This window comes from Musa acuminata, chromosome BXJ1-1 (genome assembly GCF_036884655.1).
Source record: "Musa acuminata AAA Group cultivar baxijiao chromosome BXJ1-1, Cavendish_Baxijiao_AAA, whole genome shotgun sequence".
Taxonomy (NCBI): Eukaryota; Viridiplantae; Streptophyta; class Magnoliopsida; order Zingiberales; family Musaceae; genus Musa; species Musa acuminata.
In genome coordinates this window covers 18,907,494-18,928,337 of record NC_088327.1, presented here as the reverse complement: position 1 = coordinate 18,928,337, position 20,844 = coordinate 18,907,494, and the positions used below count along the sequence as shown (strand labels likewise).

The window sequence follows — 20,844 nt, the reverse complement described above, 5'->3', positions numbered from 1 at the left end:
ATGAAAGAAAAACAGTTGGCAATAAAGCTTTTTTGATCAGAAAACTTGTGAACCTAAAATATAGAGAGGGTGCTTCTATTGCTGAGCATTTAAATGAAATGCAAAGTATTACTAACCAGTTATCCTCTATGAAAATGTCTCTTGATGATGAGTTGCAGGCATTATTACTTCTCAGTTCATTAATAGAAAGTTGGGAGACACTGGTGGTTTCCCTCAGTAATTCTACTCCAGATAGTGTTGTCACTATGAGTTGAGTAACAAACAGTTTATTAAATGAAGAGTTGAGAAGAAAGAGTTCAGCAACATCTCAGAATGACTCACAGTTACTTATCTCAGCGAATAGAGGAAGGTCAAAATCTAAAAGCAGTTCACGCATGAGTAGGAGCAAGTCAAGATCAAGAAAAGATATTATTTGCTATAACTGTGGTAAGAAAGGATATTACAAGAACCAATGTAAGCAACCTAAGAAGAGCAAGAAAAAGGAAAAAGAAGTGGATTCTATAGAATTAAAAGATAATATTACAACTACAATGCAGGGTGATGATTATTTGATTTTGTCTCCTTTTGATGATATTTTTTCTTTTATGTCAGGATCTTGAGTGGGTGATTGACATAGGTGCTTCTTATCATGCTACATTATAGAGGGAGTTTTTTGCTACCTATAAGTTTAAAAATTTTGATATTCTCAAGATGGGTAACTATGGTACAGTAGACATTGTTGGCAAGGGTGATATACATTTAAAGACCAACCTTGACCGTAATTTGGTACTTAAGGATGTGAGGCATATGGTTGACTTGAGACTGAATTTAATTTAAGTTGAAAAACTAGATGATGAAGACTGTGATAGTAGATTTTACAAAGGGCAATGGAAGCTCAGTAAAGTTTCCCTTGTTATAGCTAGTGGATAGAAATGTCATACTTTGTACAGATTGCAGGCTAAAGCTTGTGGTGAGCAGTTAAATGCTACATAGAAAGACTTCAACATGGAGTTGTGGCATAGGCGATTGGGACACGTGAGTGAGAAGGGACTGCAAGCTCTTTCCAAGAGAGAGGTATTACCAGATCTCAAAGGTATACATTTGAACCCCTGTATTGATTGTTTGGCTAGTAAACAACATAGAGTTTCATTTGCTAGTCCTGCTTTGTCTATAAAAATGCATACCTTAGACCGTGTTTATACAGATGTATGTGGTCATTTGAGGACAAAAACTCCCGGTAGATCTATTGATGTTCTTGGTATAAGTTGTGTACTTTATTTTGTCACATTTATAGATGATTTTTCTAGAAAAGTTTGGGCCTATGCTTTCAAGACCAAAGATCAAGTTATTAATGTCTTCAAAGAGTTTCATACTAGGGTTAAAAGGGAGACAGAAAGGCAATTGAAATACATAATATCATATAATAGTGATGTGTATACAAGATTATTTAATAATTATTATAAGTCACATGGGATCCAACATGAGATGACAGTTCTTGGTACACATCAGCATAATGCAATTGCAGAGAGGATGAACCGCACCATCATAGAAAAGATCAGATGTATGCTTTCACAGGCCAAGCTACCTAAAAGGTTTTGGGATGAGGCTTTGAGGACTGCAGTTGATGTGATCAACTTATCACCATGTACAGCCCTAGATGGTGATGTTGCATAGCATGTATGGTCAGGGAAAGATGTTTCCTACAAGCATTTGAGAGTATTTGGTTGTCGTGCATTTGCACATATTTCAAACAATGAGAGGTCCAAGCTGGAAGGTAAGACTAAAGAATGTATTTTTCTTGGCTACTCACATGATCATTTTGGATACAAGCTTTGGGATCCAAAAAAGCAAATGGTGTTTAGAAGCAGAGATGTGGTCTTCTTTAAGGATCAAACCTTTGAGGATTTGAAGAAGAAGGCACCAGCCATGACTTCTGCAGAAGGATTAGTATATTGTGACCCAATTGCTCCTCTAGTATAACAGGGTGATGGGGGAGATGTGCAGAAAAAGGAGAAAGAAAGGGAAGAAAACAAGGACAACGCGAAGAGACTATTCTCAATTATCCAACTGTGTTCTCATCTCAAGTTAGATCAAATCTATAGTAGATTCTTACTGTGATTACTTGGGGAGAATTAGGGAGGATTTAGATATTGTGCATAGTGACGTGATCCTTGTATCTCAGTTATTCTCTTGTGATTATTGCTAGGGTTTTGGGCAAGAGATTGAGATTTGTATATTCATTATTATTATAGTGGATTATCTCTACTTTGCCCCGTGGTTTTTACTCTTTACATTGAAGGGATTTTTCCACATATATCTTAGTATTCTATTTGATTATGTTTTCATTTAATTCTACTACGTATTATGGTCTTCTAGTACTTGTTCATATACAAAGCTTATTCCACATTATATCCCATCAACTGGTATTAGAGTAGGGTTTTGGTGATTTAATTTTGTATTTGAACATGGAGGCCAATAATGTTTCTCGCATGATTAGTTTGAATGAAAACAATTGGATGATATGGAAACCAAGAATGGAAGATCTCTTGTATTGCAAAGATTTGTATGAACCTTTACAGGAGAATAGTGCAAAACCCATAACTATAACAGATAATGAGTGAAAGAGGTTAGATCGAAAAATAATTGGGTTTATTCGACAATGGCTTGATGAAAGTGTCTTTCACCATGTTTCTACTAAAATTTCTCTATATTCTCTTTGGAAAAAGTTAGAAAGTCTCTATGAAAGAAAAACAGTTGGCAACAAAGCTTTTTTTATCAGAAAACTTGTGAATCTAAAATATAGAGAGGGTGCTTCTTTTGCTGAGCATTTAAATGAAATGCAGAGTATTACTAACCAGTTATCCTCTATGAAAATGTCTCTTGATGATGAGTTGCAGGCATTATTACTTCTCAGTTCATTAATAGAAAATTGGGAGACACTGGTGGTTTCACTCAGTAATTCTACTCCAGATAGTGTTGTCACTATGAGTTGAGTAACAAACAGTTTATTAAATGAAGAGTTGAGAAGAAAGAGTTCAGCAACATCTCAGAATGACTCAGTTACTTATCTCAGCGAATAGAGGAAGGTCAAAGTCTAAAAGCAGTTCACGCATGAGTAGGAGCAAGTCAAGATCAAGAAAAGATATTATTTGCTATAACTGTGGTAAGAAAGGATATTACAAGAACCAATGTAAGCAACCTAAGAAGAGCAAGAAAAAGGAAAAAGAAGTGGATTCTATAGAGTTAAAAGATAATATTACAACTACAGTGCAGGGTGATGATTATTTGATTTTGTCTCCTTTTGATGATATTTTTTCTTTTATGTCAGGATCTTGAGTGGGTGATTGACATAGGTGCTTCTTATCATGCTACACTATAGAGGGAGTTTCTTGCTACCCATAAGTTTGAAAATTTTGATATTGTCAAGATGGGTAACTATAGTACAGCAGACATTGTTGGCAAGGGTGATATCCATTTAAAGACCAACTTTGGCTACAATTTGTTGCTTAAGGATGTGAGGCATATAGTTGACTTGAGACTGAATTTAATTTAAGTTGAAAGACTAGATGATGAAGACTATGATAGTAGATTTTACAAAGGGCAATGGAAGCTCAGTTAGTGTTCCCTTGTTATAGCTAGTGGAAAGAAATGTCATACTTTGTACAGATTGCATGCTAAAGCTTGTGGTGAGCAGTTAAATGCTACAGAGAAAGACTTCAACATAGAGTTGTGGCATAGGCGATTAGGACATATGAGTGAGAAAGGACTGCAAGCTCTTTCCAAGAGAGAGGTATTACCAGATCTCAGAGGTATACATTTAAACACTTATATTGATTGTTTGGCTAGTAAACAACATAGAGTTTCATTTGCTAGTCCTGCTTTGTCTAGAAAAATGCATACCTTAGATCATGTTTATACAGATGTATGTTGTCCTTTGAGGAAAAAACTCCCGGTGGATCTGTTGATGTTCTTGGTATAAGTGGTGCACTTTATTTTGTCACATTTATAGATGATTTTTCTAGAAAAGTTTGGGCCTATGCTTTGAAGACCAAAGATCCGGTTATTAATATTTTCAAAGAGTTTCATGCTAGGGTTGAAAGGGATCAGGTTATTAATATCTTCAAAGAGTTTCTTGCTAGGGTTGAAAGGGAGATATAAAGGCAATTGAAATGCATAAGATCAGATAATGGTGATGAGTATACAAGATTATTTAATAATTATTGTAAGTCATATGGGATCCAACATGAGATGACAGTTCTTGATACACCTCAGCATAATGCAATTGCAGAGAGGATGAACCGCATCATCAAAGAAAAGATCAGATGTATGCTTTCACAGGTCAAGGTACCCAAAAGGTTTTGGGATGAGGCTTTGAGGACTACAGTTGATGTGATCAACTTATCACCATGTATAGCCCTAGATGGTGATGTTGCAGAGCATGTATGGTCAGGGAAAGATGTTTCCTACAAGCATTTGAGAGTGTTTGGTTGTCATGCATTTGCACATATTCCAAACAATGAGAGGTCCAAGCTGGATGGTAAGACTAAAGAATGTATTTTTCTTGGCTACTCACATGATCATTTTGGTTACAAGCTTTGGGATCCAAAAAAACAAAAGGTGTTTAGAAGTAGAGATATGGTCTTCTTTGAGGATCAAACCTTTGAGGATTTGAAGAAGAAGACACTAGCCATGTCTTCTATAGAAGGATTAGTATATTGTGACCCAATTACTCCTCCAGTATATCAGGGTGATGGGGGAGATGTGCAGGAAGATGATGTAGAGCCTGATGTTAATCTACCTGCAAGATATGTTGAGCAAGAAGAAATTAGAGAGCAACTTTCCGTAGAGCCTCAGTTGAGAAGATCTTCTAGACAACGTCAACCTTTCAGAAGATACTCTACAGATGAGTATATGATGCTTACTGATGCAGGTGAACCAGAGAGTTACCAGGAAGCAATTGAAAGTGAGTAGAAAGAGAAGTGGTTAGTTGCTATGTAGGAAGAAATGGATGCTCTTCAGAAGAACCACACTTATGATTTGGTGCTACTACCAAATGGAATGAAGGCCTTGAAGAACAAATGGGTTTTCAGGTTGAAGACTCAAGAATATTGTTCTCAACCAAAGTACAAAGCTAGATTGGTTGTGAAAGGCTTTGGTCAAAAGAAAGGTATTGACTTTGAAGAGATTTTTTATCCTATTGTTAAAATGTCTTCTATTCGTGTTGCTCTTGGTATTGCTGCTAGACAGGACTCGGAGGTTGAGCAGTTAGATGTGAAGACAGCTTTTCTTCATGGGGATTTGGAGAAGGAGATTTATATGGAGCAACCAGAAAGCTTCAAAGTCAAAGGTAAAGAGAACTTTGTTTGCAAATTGAAGAAGAGCTTGTATAGGCTAAAGCAAGCTCCAGTGGTACAGAAAGTTTGATTCATTTATGACAGAAAATAGATACAAAAGAATGGCTTCAGATCATTATGTGTACATCAAATGGTTTAATGAGAATTTTATTATTCTCTTACTTTATGTTGATTACATACTTATTCTTGGGAAAGATATGTCTACAATTGACGGGTTGAAGAAGGAACTGAGTAAGTCTTTTGCAATGAAGGATATGGGGCCAGCAAAGCAAATACTGGGCATGTAGATTTCCCGTGATAAGAAAAACAAGAAGATTTGGTTGTCACAGGAGAAATACATCGAGAAGGTATTGGAAAGATTCGGTATGAGCAATGCAAAACTAGTTGGTTCTCCTCTTGCGGGTCACTTCAAGTTGTGCTCAGAACAGAGTTCGTCAAGTGATGAGGAGAATGAGAAAATGCAAAAGGTTCCTTATACTTCAGCAGTTGGAAGTTTAATGTATTCAATGGTATGTACGAGGCCAGACATCGTATATGCAGTAGGTGTTACTAGCAGATTTTTTGCAAATCCAAGCAAAGAGCACTGGGCAGTAGTGAAGTGGATTTTTAGATATCTCAAAGGGAGCTCTAAGATTTGTTTAAGTTTTGGAGGTGGACCACCTGTGTTGACAGATTACATAGATGTAGATATGGTAAGAGATATAGATACGAGGAAGTCCACTTCAGGTTATATACTTATTTTTGCAAGGGGAGCTGTGTCATGGTAATCCAGGTTGCAAATGTGTATTGCTCTCTCCACCATAGAAGTAGAATATATTGCTGCTACAGAGGTATGTAAAGAAATGTTATAGATAAAAGAATTCTTACAAGAATTGGGGCTGAAACAGAAAAATTATGTTATGCATTATGATAGTCAGAGTACCATCTATTTGTGTAAGAACCCAATGTTTCATTCCAAGTCAAAGCATATAAATGTCAGATACTACTGGATTCGAAATGTATTTGAAGAGAAGTAGTTGCAGCTTCAGAAAATTCACACGGATGACAACGGAGCAGACATGTTGACATAGACTTTACCAAAAGAAAGACAGGAGATATGCCGACAATTGGTCGGCATGGCTTCACATTAAGGAGTCATGGGACAGGCTCCCTTATGGGCTAAAGGGAGAGGTTGTTAGGCTGACAGCTTATAGTGGGTTCAGCCCATGGTGGGCTTTATCAGCTCATAGCCCACACCCCTTTAACCTAACCCTAGATCAATATAAGGGGGGTATGGTGGCTACGTTTTGAGGTGTAGGTGGTTGTGTGTTTGGGAGAAAAACTACAGCAACGTGGTGATCCTTGCAGTAGCAAAAAGGAGGAGAAAAAGATAAAAATCCAAGGAGAAAGAAAATGAAGAAAACAAGGACAACGCGAAGAGACTATTCTTAATCATCCAAGAGTGTTCTCATCTCAGGTTAGATCAAATCTATAGTAGATTCTTACTGTGATTACTTGGGGAGAATTAGGGAAGATTTAGATATTGTACATAGTGACATGATCCTTGTATCCTAGTTATTCTCTTGTGATTGATGCTAGGGTTCTGGGTAAGAGATTGAGATTTATATATTCATTATTATTATAGTAGATTATCTCTAGTTTGCCCCGTAATTTTTACCCTTCACATTAAAGAGGTTTTTCCACGTATATCTTGGTGTTCTATTTTATTGTGATTTCATTTAATTCCACTGCGTATTAGGTCTTCTAATACTTGTTCATATACAAAGGTTATTCCACTTTATATCCTATCATATTCTTCCGATGGAGATAGATGATCCGAGAAGTTGACGAGTGCTCTTCCTTTGGCCATTTGTTGATGTTGGCGAACATAGTGTAGAGCTTCTACGGATAAACTGAGTCGTCGGAGCTTGTAACAGTGTTCCTCTATAGATATGAATGATTTTGTTCTTCGATAGTACATCTTTTGTTTAACTATACACCCCACACATACAAAAAAAGTTCAATATTTATGGTCAGTCTTGCGGTGGCCTCAACTTCCTATGTAAAGTGAAATATCTAAGTATCTTCTCTCCTTCCAAATAAGACAACTAATGTTAATCATCAACTCAAAATTAAATTTTTTTTTTTTATTTTTCTCTTTAGATTAAGCCAAGTGATAAGTCTATCCTTTTGGGTCTGAGTGAGTGAGAGCTAAAAAAAACAATGATTTTGTCTTTATAGACTTCAAAATATACTTTTTTAAGAATAGAAGATGATTTTGATTGTGATGAGATCTCGGCTCTTCTTTAATCGAGGGTATTGATTAATATATGATATATAATTTTAATCTCATATCAGTAGTTATGATCTATCTTCTGAGATTATACAAAGAGTAAGATGATGCAAACCAACTGAGATAATTGTTTACTGATATGTTTACTTCCACGTTGGTTTTGATCAATCCTTTAGGGTCCATCTCAAAATGATAAAATTATAGAGGAACCCACCACCTTACTAATAATTCCTCTTAAACACTCATATTTAGATTGATAAAAAGATTTTGTTAAAAATATAACTTAAAATATAAAAAAAAATTTATTAAAGAAATCTAATCACAGCCGCTCAATCAATCCTTTGTAACCCATTTGATGCTCTTTCTCTATCAGCTGATAAGGGGAGACCACACCCTTATTTATATTATAGATACATATCAGGACTCATAATCTTATCTAGAGTATATATCTTAGATTAATTAAACTCTTCTCTAAAGAGTCTCAAATTATTTAAATTATTAATATTATCTTAACACTCTCCAATAATGTTAATGTCTCTTATTATAAATTTATCCCTTTAGAATAAAAAAAAAACTTCTCTAATAGTAAAGATTTTTCTCTTTCTTGAACTTCTTATGCTTCGAGCATCTTTGATAGATCGAATTCTTGGAGTGATAATCATAAATTTGTTAGAAAAAATTTCTTCGTTCGAAACTATTGCTTGAACGTCGACTCGATCTATCAACACATCTTTTTGAAAAATATAAAATTTTCATCCTTGATCTCTCTAAATCAATTTTGTGTATTGCTTCTTTTTCAAAATGAATATGTTCAATTTAGGCAAACTTATATTTTCTTAAAACTTTCAACCAAAGATCATACATTTCTTATTGTAGCTTCTTCTGAAGAACTGCTTGCTAATCTCAATACTCATAAAAATTTCTTCAAAAATATTAAGATTTGACATTGAAGTTGAATATCATATATTATTTATATTCAAATTTGATTCAATATTAGTATTAAATTTTAATTAAATAGAAATTCTAAGAGGATTCAATGCTAATTAAAAACTACATCCAATGTTGTGATATCATGATCTTCATGAGTATAAGTAAGACCAATAAAAAAAACTTCTGATCAAAATGTGAAAATATCGAAAACTTCTTTTTTTTAATCTAGTCATATGATGATTTATGTCTTTACAAACATTAAATAGTTTAAATTTATCATCATATTTTAGCTTGATCATAAAATCTTATTTGTTTGGTGCATCATTAATAAATTGACATATAAAAAGTAATTTTCAGATTTATCATCTTCCCTTACAAAATTAGCTTATTGATGTTGTTTTTTTAAATAGTAAAATCCTTCAATATAACAATACTCTTTAAAATAATAACACTAAATATTTTTATTATAATAAGCTTGTTTTATTGTTACATTCGATATGTTTCTTTTAAGTCGAATCATCATATTCATAGTGCCTTTGATTGTCTAATTTACCTCTTGCACCACAGCCATAACATTATCTTTGGTCATTAAAATTATGGTCGCTTTATTTTTCTGTATTACTACTTTCTTTTCCTACCTCCTTCTAAATATTTGACTTACTTGAGAAGATATGCCCAATATTAGTATTTTGAGATCTATTAAATCTATCCCTATCTGGTTATTTCTTTAATAACCAAGCAATTTACTAACATGTAAGTTAGATATTTTGATTCTTTAATAACAGTAACTATATGATCAGATTTATTTAAGAGATTTCTTCAAAATTTTCTTAATATTTTTTTGATTAGAAATTAGTTTCTCATATCTTCTTATGTGATTCCTCACATCCTACTCCCCCTATTAAAATCTAAAAATATATGAGATATTTATAGAAGACACAAACCTTAATTGTTAGAGTTTCCATCCTTGTGGAATTAGGATTCTTTATCCTTCGAGAACATTAGCTTTAAGAATTCTAAAATATTTATCAATCCTAATAATATCTATATGATGAAGAGATAATACTTTTTTGTTAGGGGTATTCAAATAAGTTCAAACCGAGCTATTAAGGGTTTAACTAAATCAAATCATTTTTCTGGTTTGGTTTGGTTTGATTAAAATAAGGTAATTCAAATCGAAACTAATTCATAGCTAACTAATCAAATTGATTCAAAACTGATTAATCCTATTTGATTAACTAGTTTATAATTTTAAGTAATTTTTTTATAAAAAAATTAAATAAATCGATTTAATTCAATTGAATCAAATAATCTTAATCTAATTGATGACATGATAAAATTTATGAAATTAAGCCATGTCATTTAAAAAGTAGATTTTTGGATCAATTTGATTAATTAATTTGAACCAATTATGAGCTTAAGACAGTGAACTCAATCGGATTGATATCTTTTAAATAAAAATCGATTCAGTCTAAACGGATTAACTAACCAACAAAAGATATCCTAAACTAGAACTATTTATAGTCTTCAAGATCAAACCATGGAAGAATTCAATTCAATTCAATTTTTTTAATTCTATTTGAATATCTCTAACTTTTGTTTTATGTTTTTATCATCTTTGTCACTACTTTTGAGTCTCTAATCACCTTATCTTTAGATTCTAATATTATTTATTAAAAATTAAAATAAAAAATGATAAAAAAAATGAAGCACAAATGAAAGAGTCAGAATAATTTAAGACATAAAAAATTTCATTAAAATTACAACCCTCAACTTATTTTCTTTTCTCTCTCTCTCTCTCTCTCTCATCCACAAGGAGACCACATCCTTTTTAACAGTCTATACTCATTTAAATCATTAATAATATCTTAACCGACTCCATAAGCTAAATATGAATTCACCAAGTAAATCATCTTAAATCAATGAGATATAAATTCTTGAAATCCAATATCAACAATTCATATTATTTATTATGTTAATAATCTTATCGAGAATATATAAACTCAAAATATAAATTCTTTGTTTTTTTTTATCTTTAGAATAAACCAAGTAATTACTTTCTCAGTGTTGAGAGAACCCAGAATCTCATGATTGATATAAAGCAGCAGCTTTTTATCCTTGGATTCCTATTCTTTACCATCCTGTGTGATGTGCATTTCCCTTCCTGCACAGGATTGCATCATAGGCATCATTTTGCTGTCAGCCTTTTGCAGTTTGACTGCTGACCAACACCTTCAGCGAGAGGTCACAGAGTTCATTCGGAAGAACTTAAGGTTAAATAAAGAGTTTGAATATTGATTTATGATGATGTATATAGAAGAACTATTTAAAAACTAATTTGATATATTTTTTTTTTATATCCAAAAGATTATTGATCTTTATCAAAGAATGAAGATTAAAAATGAAATCAAATATATTTCAAATTATTTTAAGGATAATGATATAATAGAATATAATATATAACAAGTGTGAGGACAGAAAGAGCACTTGCCATCCTTCCATTAGTTGGAATACAGAAAGGCAAAATTCCACTCCCACCATAAAACAAAAGGCAAAAGAACCACACTCCTCTCGCAACCAAGTCTCTCCGGCCGGACAAGCTTAGGGAGGGAGCAAGATGTTCCTCAACAAGCTCCATATTTCCAGCCTCCTCCTCGTCTTGACCATCCTCTGCCCTCGTACCACCGGGCAATTACCCAAAGCTGCCTCCTTTATCTACGCCGGTTGCTCCCCATCCAAGTATGATCCCAACTCCCCCTTCCAGAACAACCTCGCCCCCGTCCTCACGTCCATCGTGTCCGGCGCCTCGCAGGCCTCCTACAGCAGCTACAAGTCCGGTGACGACTCCAGCGGCGCGGCTGCCTACGGCCTCTACCAGTGCCGGAACGACTTGAACGCCGGCGACTGCTCCGCCTGCGTTCAGAGCGCGGTCGGCCAGCTCAACCTGGTCTGCGCCGCCTCCTTCGCGGCCTCGCTGCAGCTGGACGGCTGCTTCGTGCGGTACAGCAACGAGGACTTCCTGGGGAAGCCGGACACGACCATGGTGTACCGCAAGTGCAGCACGAGCACGAGCAACGACGGGGAGTTCTTTCGGCGGCGGGACGACGTGCTGGCCGACCTCCAGACCGGGGTGAGCTTCCGGGTGAGCAGCTCCGGCACCGTGCAAGGGTACGTGCAGTGCCTGGGCGATCTGAGCGCCGCCGACTGCTCGGCGTGCCTGGCGCAGGCGGTGGGGCAGCTGAAGAACGCGTGCGGGTCGGCACTCGCGGCGGACGTCTACTTGGCTCAGTGCTTCGCCAGATACTGGGCTTCCGGCCATTACTTGCCGTCCTCTGCAGGTCTACAGCTGATCCTTCTTCTATTTACATGCAGCCGTGCACTGTTTCGTCTGTTCTAGTTCTTTTTTAACTCTCTATGCTTTCTGGGTGGATAGATAACTCAGAGGATGACATTGGAAGGACTGTGGCAATTATTGTGGGCATACTGGCAGGACTGGCTCTCATCGTAGTCTTTCTTTCTTTTCTCAGGAAAACATGCAAGTTCTCTGTCTCTCTCCTACCTCCCTTCCCCTGCTACTGTGCACCTTTTGATCCTTGAGTTCTCGCGCTAAAGGAATATGTTCTTCCTACACGCAGGTTAGCCACCATCCGGTTCTCGCAAGTGGCAGCGTGCCAATATTCTCGATGCCGAGTCCTTTTTTAGCACTCATCTCGGGCACGCAAGAAAACAGAGAGAGAGAGAGAGAGAGAGAGAGAGAGAGAGAGAGAGAGAGCTTCTGTTTCCAGTACTATCATCAGGCTTGTTAGCTAACACAAACAAACATGTCCCTGTTTTACTCATGACCTGTAAAACATTTTTATCTTTGCTACCAAAGGAATAGCGGAACAGGAATTCTTGATTGGTGTTTTCTTTCTTAATGTTCCATCACTTCACGAGGCCAATTTCTCGATTACTTTCAACAAGACTTGATGTGAAGATTAAAGTTGTCTTTTGGAGAGATTTGAAGGGTTTTTATCTTATATAGAGTTGATAAGATTGCATAGTTCTATCTTACAAAACTGAATCATATTATATAATATGATAAGATAAGATAATTTTATGGTAGTTCGAGGTGTCATCCTGTAGCTTGTAATGATATCGAGATGTACAAAGACACCTGCGATTCCACTTGATGAATTGATTAAGTTTAATTGTTTGGATTAGTATAGTAATGGTACATACAAGAATATTATTATAGCTTCTATGTAAGTACCAACTGGGAAATTAGTTGTTTTTTCTTTTTGTTTTTGTAGATTATTTTTAATAAGATATATAGACAAATTGATAAGATGAATTTCTTCGCTTCCACGTTCACTTTAAGGAAAAATGGCAAGTCAAAGAGACAAAAGAAAAATAATAATAATTTTTTTAAGATAAAAAAAATATTATCTGATAATAAGAACTCTGTGAGCTTATATATTTAGATCTTTCTCATGGTGTGAGGTGAGTCTGATTTAGAATTCTCAAGATATAAATGTTAATGGATAAATAGTTAGAGAGCATAGTGGATACCTATATTATAACTTTTGGATGTTTTGAACTCTTAAGACTACAAATAATTGTTATGACAAAATAGTATTACATTTGTTTTATGTTACATTTTGTTACTCATAGGCTTTCACCACATGTTTTATGTAGATGTAGAGTAGTGCTGTTCGACATCTATGTCGGCATCAACATAGATACAAAGAAATGAAAGAGTCGTTCGACGAGATGTGATGCCGGAACTGACATGGCAACATGGGGGAGTGACAAGAGCTTTGACGACCTCAGATTTGGGTCGAGATTGGGATCTGCCCAACGGGTCAACGACACCACCCGCCTCCATGAGGAGCACGTCATCGATCTCATCGTTGCCCGCCTCGTGTCGCTCGATATTTATGTCGGCATTGATGCTGTTAGGAACAAGTCGGCACTAAGAGGGGGAGGGGTGAATTAGTGTAGCGGATAAAATTACGTCGGTTCAAAAATCTTCGTATAATAAAAACTGATTTTTGAAAAGATGTTAACTTGAAACACGTTTGTAAGAGTGTGCAACTAAAGTAATTAGGAAGTATGACAATTTACAATAAATGTAAATATCAAAGTATAAATGCAAACCGGATTTTACAATGGTTCGATCATCGTGACCTACATCCACTCCCCTGATTCCTCTTCTGTCGAGGCTATCAGCATCTACTAACGATCTTCCTTCAATGGGCGAAAATCAACTACCCTTACAACTTGATTCTCCTTTTGACAGGTTCAAGAGAGAACCTTTACAACTCCTTTTTATAAAGTTTCCCTCGTACTCTCCCTTAGAATGATCTCTAAACTTTAGGAGGAGAGACTTTATACTTTATAAGGGTTTTCAACTTTAGAAACATAGAGTTTTTGTTTACTTTTCTTTTTATTCCATGCAGGAATAGCTAAGATATTTATATACCCCAAATGGCTTCAAAACTTGGAGTCAAAATTCAAATCTTCGAAATTTCGATATATGGGTGGTATCATTGCCTGCACTAGGTGGTACCATCACCCAGTCTAGCGGTACTACCGCTTGGGTGTCTGGATGGTACTACCACCCAGACTGGCAGTACCACCGCCTGATAGTCTCGGAAACTGAGTCTAGGCGGTACCACCGCCTATCACAGTCTCGGAGTCTATACCATGACGGTTCCACCTGTTGGGTCACCGTTTAGGCCTTTTCACTTAGCCCAACACAGCCCAAACTTGGGCCCAATTGATCCTTAATTGAGTTGATCTAATTACATTCTAAACCAACTCAATTAGACTCTAAACTAACTTAATCTAGATATAATTGATTACAAGCGAATCCTATAATGGATAAATAGTTATAGAGCATAATGGATACCTATATTAGAACTTTTGGATGTTTGAACTCTAAAGACTACAAATAATTGTTATGACAAAATAGTATTACATTTGTTTTATGTTACATTTTGTTACTCATAGGCTTCCACCACATGTTTTATGTTCTTATCGTCGTTGTAGTTGTCGAACGACGAAATGATCACTTGGCATATGTATCAAAGTCGTTGTAGATGTAGAGTAATGCCGCTCAACATCTACGTAAGCTTCAACATAGATGCAAAGCAGTGAAAGAGTCGTTCGGCGAGATGTGATGCCGAAACTAACATGGCAGCGTGGAGGAGTGACAGGAGTTCTAACGACCCCAGATTTAGGTCGAGGTTGGGATCTGCCCAACGGGTCAACGACATCACCCGCCTCCATGAGGAGCACGTCATCGACCTCATCATCGCCTGCCTCATGCCGCTTAACATTTGTGTCGGCATTGATGATGTTAGGAACAAGTCGGCACTAATAGGGGAGAGTGAATTAGTATAGCGGATAAAATTACGTTGATTCAAAAATCTCCATATGATAAAAACTAATTTTAGAAAAGATGTTAACTTGAAACACGTTCGTAAGAGTGTGCAACTAAAGTAATTAAGAAATATGATAATTTGTAATAAATGTAAATATCAAAGCATAAATGCAAACCGAATTTTATAGTGGTTCGATCGTCGTGACCTACATCCACTCCCCTGATTCCTCTTCCATTGAGGCCATTGGCATCTACTAACGATCTTCCTTCAATAGGCAAAGATCAACTACCCTTACAACTTAATTCTCCTTTTAACAGGTTTAGGAGAGAACTTTTACAACCCCTTTCTACAAAGTTTCCCTCATACTCTCCCTTAGAATGATCTCTAAACTTTAGGAGGAGGGACTCTACACTTTACAAGGGTTTTCAACTTTAGAAACATAGAGTTTTTATTTACTTTTCTTTTTATTCCATGCAAGAATAGCTAGGGTATTTATATACCCCAAATGGCTTCAAAACTTGGAGCCAAAATTCAAATCCCCGAGATTTCGATGTACGGGCGATACCACTGCCTGCACTGGGCGGTACCACCACCCAATCTGGCGATATTACTGCTTGGGAGATTGTGTTTGGACGGTACCACCACCCAGACTAGCGGTACACTGCCTAACAGTCTCGGAGACTGAGTCTAGGCGGTACCACGGCCTAACACAGTCTCAGAGACTATGCCACGACGGTTCCACATGTTGGGTCACTGTTTAGGCCTTTTCACTTGGCCCAACACGGCCTAAACTTGGGCCCAATTGGCCCTTAATTGAGTTGGTCTAATTACATTCTAAACCGACTCAATTAGACTCTAAACTAACTTAATTTAGACATAATCGATTATAAACGAATCATATGTTGTCCGATATGTCATTGGTACTTCCGGCGCTTCGTTAGATCTTTCAGCGTTTCGTCCTCTCCTTCGGCGTATTATCTAATCAGTATGTTGTCTTCTCACAACATCTAATCTCCTTGGTGCAATGTTCGATCTTCTTGGCCCGATGCCTAAATTCATGGACCGAAACCTTCTGTCAACACGTCGACCGATCCTCCGGCCCGACGTCCAATCTTCTGACATGTTTGCTCCAACCCAACGTCTGATTCCTCCTGCTTTAATCGATTTGCCTCTTCTGATTGAAGCTATTCCTACGTCACTTAAATGCACATTAGATAAATAATATAAATTAGTTTCATCATCAAAATTCGAGATTCAATAATCTCCCCCTTTTTTATTATGACAACCAATTGATGATGGAGTTAACCTTCTATCAATATGTCATATTGATAGAATCTTGAATTCAAGTTGAATTCAAGTCAAAGCAATCATGATTTACATCATATGCAATACATCGTATACATCATCATAATAAAATCATAAGTATTACATTCATCATATGCATGATCATTATTATATGTATCATCATGGTATCATTATATGCATGATCATTATTATAAGTATCATCATGGTATCAAAATATCAAAGTATATTATATCCTACCATACATGATTCAACTCATCATCACATCTTCTCCCCGTTTCTCATTAATAAAAAGGAGAAATGTATCTAGTACGTTTTTTTATATATAATTTCAAACCATTATATAATTTTAAGTTTTTGAAAAATCATATATCATCGCATAATTTCATCATTGCATATATCATTATACAAGCTAGCAAGTTTTTTATAAAATTTTTACATCTTTTGATATATGCAAGACAGCATGTTTTTGCATTTACTTGAAATGTGCAAGCTACCATTTTTGTATTTCTAGCAATTCTTTTCTCTATATAATTTGCAAGCTAGCATTTTTACGTTTCTAGCAATTCTTTCTCTATGCAAATTACAAGCTAGCAAATTTAGTAAGTTTTACATAATTTTGGAATATGCAAGCTAACAAATTTTACACATATGAAAGTTGATAAAATTTTTGTATCTTTTGAGATGAGCAAGCTTTTTGCTTCTCTTTATGATGTGTAAATTAGTAACTTTTTCCTTTTTCTTGAAGTATGCAAGCTAGCAAACTCTCATTAAATATGCAAGATAGCATGTTTTTCTCTTTAGAAGTATAATTTTTTACTTCCTTTGCAAAGTGCAATCTAGTAAAATTTTATATCATTTTACAATATACAAGCTAGCAATTTCGCAAGTGTTACTTCTCTTTGAAGTACGAAGGTTAGCAAGTTTTTGAAAAAGAATACAATATAGCAAGCTAGCAAGATTTGCTCCCCCTACGTCATTGTCAAATAGAAGGGAAGAATATAATATTATAATTCTTTTCCCTTTTAGCAAATAATAAAAAGAGATATGGGAGTTCAAAAATAAGGTATTAATTCATAGAAAAATCTCATGTTAAGAAATCAAGAGAAGGTTTATGATTCGATTGAAAAAATCTTATTTAGATTCAAATCATCAAATCATCAAAATAGTAAGAGATTCAAAATGACAGTAATTGATTTATCAGTCTCTCGAAATACTAGCGATTTTCTTTCTCCCCTTTGTGATCATAAATAAGAAAGAAAAAGAGGGGAATAATACATAACAAAACTCATATCAAGATGTCAAGTAGCATATCATGGGTTACTAGAATAAGTTTCTTTTTTAGTGAATAGCAAAAAGGATTGTAGGAGAAAGATCTCAATTCATGCATATAAAATCTTCAATCATAAAAAACTTTCAAGTTGTAATCATAAGAATAATCATGATTCCTTTAGATAATTTTTCTCTTTAGACGATAAGATCATACGAGAACAAAATGAATCATATAAAATATATCTTATGTCGTAAACACGAATAAATCAAGTATTTAGTTAAATATGAAAATAAATTATCAAATCCAAAATGATCATCAAAATCACTTTGCAAGAGATTCATTAAAAGTAACATAAATAGATTCATTAATATCGCTTTGAAAGATCGATAAAGTAGAGAGAAAAAAAATTTTCAAGGAGAAGGCTTTCCTCTTTTTAGTGTTTCAATTCATATGATTGATTTCATATAAGCATGCTCAAATTTTTATGTCAAATAAAAACATGCATCGACGTTTAAAACCAAAAAAGAACTTTCCTTATGATAAGTTCAATAAGCCATACATCGCAAAGATCAACATGCATAATTTCAAAATATGAAATCATTAAGCATGATTTTAAACCTCTTAACATTTTCATTAAAACATCAAGAATGATTTCATTGAACATAAGGCATCTTCAATCAAAATTGAAAAACAATATAGAAATCAACATGATACACTAGATTAATCATGTTAGGTGTATAAACATTAGATTTATATCTAACATTTTGTTATATTTTCATAAAATATATAATTGTTATTATCATTTTCAAAACTACTAGCATGATCCCAATTATTAACAATTTACATATAATTTTTCTAAACTAATTTTAAAATAACTAATGAAATACATCAAGTAATTTCAAAATAAACCGAAGGGGTTTTGGTTACCTCGTCATCGAAAGTCGTTAAGGCATAGTTTGCCACATCGCCTTTGTTGATTTGTTCTTCATCTTCGGATGAACTCGATTCGTTCTAAGCCATCTTAAGTGCTCTCTTCTTTTTTGACAACTTCATTTTAAGTTCATTTTTATTCTTTAATTCTTGTTTAATGAACCTTTTAAATTTTATAGTGAGAAGTTCGAGTTCATCATCACTCGAGATTTCGCTCGAGTGGTCTTCATTTGTTTTAAGTGTCAAATCCTTCCTGTTCTTTGGAAAGTTGTTCTCATGTTCATCAAGTTCATCATGTACCTTGCATGTCATTTCACAGGTCATTAATGACCCGATAAGTTTTTCAAGAGGGAAATAGTTCAAGTTTTTTTATTCTTGAATAATCGTTACTTTCGGATCTCAATTTTTAGAAAGTGATCGCAAAACTTTATTCACAAGTTCAAGATTCAAAAAACTTTTACCAAGAGCTTTTAGACTATTGACGACATCCGTAAAATGGGTGTACATGTCTCCAATAGTCTCACTTGGTTCCATACGAAATAATTCAAAATCAAACATCAAAATATTTATTTTAGAGTCTTTAACTCTACTAGTGCCTTCATATGTGATTTCGAGTGTGTTCCAAATGTCAAAAGCTATTTTGCAAGTAGAAACTCAATTGAATTTATTTTTATCGAAGGCGCAAAATAGAGCATTCATAGCTCTAGCATTTAAAGAAAAAATTTTCTTCTCCAAATCATTCCATTCATTCATTGGAGTAGAAGACTTTTGAAATATGTTTTCAAAGATATTCCATAAGTTAAAATATATAAAAAGTAAGAAAATTCTCATTCGAGTTTTCCAATAAATATAGTCCATCCTATTGAACATAGGAGAACAAATGATACAAAAACCTTTTTAAAATCCGAAAAGAGCTATTTCTCTTGGGTGTTAAACCAAATGAGAAATAATGTGGCTCTGATACTAACTGTTAGGAATGAGTCGGCAATAAGAGGGGGGCAGGGGTGAATTAGTGCAACGGATAAAATTATGTCGGTTCGAAAATCTTCGTATGATAAAATCCAATTTCGAAAAAGATGTTAACAAAACACATTCATAAGAGTGTGCAGCTAAAGTAATTAGGAAGTATGACAGTTTGCAATAAATGTAAATAGCAAAGTATAAATGTAAACCAAATTTTATAATAGTTCGGTCATCATGACCTACATCCACTCCGCCGATTCCTCTTCTTTCGAGGCCACCGGCATCCACTAACGATCTTCCTTCAATAGGCGAAGATCAACTACCCTTACAACTTGATTCTCCTTCTGACAAGTCCAACAGAGAACCTTTACAACCCCTTTTTTATAAAGCTTCCCTCACACTCCTCCTTAGAATGATCTCTAAACTTTAGAACGAGGGACTCTATACTTTTCAAGGGTTTTCAACTTTAGAAACATAGAGTTTTTATTTATTTTTCTTTCTATTCCATGCAGGAATAGCTGGGGTACCGCTCAGACTCAATCTCCGAGACTGTCAGGTAGTGGTACCGCTAGTCTGGGTGGTGGTACCGTCTAGACACAATCTCCCAAGCGGTAGCACCGCCTGCACTAGGTGGTACCACCACCCAGTCTGGCGATGCTACCACTTGAGAGACTATGTCTAGACAGTACCACCACCCAGACTGGCGGTACCACTGCCTGATAGTCTCGGAGACTAAGTCTGGGCGGTACCACTGCTTGACACAGTCTCGGATACTATGCCATGACAGTTCCACCTATTAGGTCACTGTTTGGGCCTTTTCGCTTAGCCCAACATAGCCCAAACTTGGGCCCAATTGGCCCTTAATTGAGTTAGTCTAATTACATTCTAAACCGACTCAATTAGACTCTAAACTAACTTGATCTAGATATAATCGATTATAAGCAAATCCTATATTGTCTGGTATGTCATTGGTTCTTCCGGTGCTTCGTCCGATCCTTCGGCGCATCATCCTTTCCTTTGGTGTATTACCCAATCAGTATGTTGTCTTCTCGCAACATCTGATCTCCTTGGCACAATGTATGATCTTCTTAGCCCAATGCCTAAATTCATGAACCGAAGCCTTTTGCCAACACGTCAATCGATCCTCCGGCCCGACGTCCAATCTTCTAACATATTTGCTCCGGTCCAACGTCTGATTCCTCCTGCTTTAATCGATTTGCCTCTTTTGATCAAAGCTAGTCCTACGTCACTTAAACGTACTTTAGATAAATAATATCAATTGGTTTCATCATCAAAATCTGAAATTCAACATATGCAGAAACCGAGTGACCCTTTCGTTGCTCGACAATTGTATCGATATCAATGTAGATGCAAAGGTGGAGGGGTCAAGGCAGAATCCACCCACCAGGTCAATAGCGAGGTAACAACCATCTTGGTCATAATGTTTAGTGGCAAACTCAATGGTGGCAGATG

The 20,844-nt window shown here is 35.5% G+C and overlaps 1 protein-coding gene across 2 annotated transcripts; it reads left to right on the top strand.

Moving 5' to 3' along the window:
- Positions 1-11,043: 11,043 nt before the first annotated feature.
- Positions 11,044-12,444, top strand: LOC103998613 (plasmodesmata-located protein 8-like). 2 transcript variants are annotated; one of them, XM_009420125.3, is made up of 3 exons: positions 11,045-11,873; positions 11,969-12,070; positions 12,171-12,444. In XM_009420125.3, exons 1-3 carry the CDS (start codon positions 11,153-11,155, stop codon positions 12,173-12,175), a joined length of 828 nt encoding a protein of 275 aa, XP_009418400.2. In that variant the 5' UTR covers positions 11,045-11,152; the 3' UTR covers positions 12,176-12,444. The 2 variants fall into 2 exon arrangements, with proteins under 2 accessions (XP_064934782.1, XP_009418400.2); XM_065078710.1 differs by having other exon boundaries at positions 11,044-11,873; positions 11,969-12,444.
- The last annotated feature ends 8,400 nt before the right edge of the window (positions 12,445-20,844 follow it).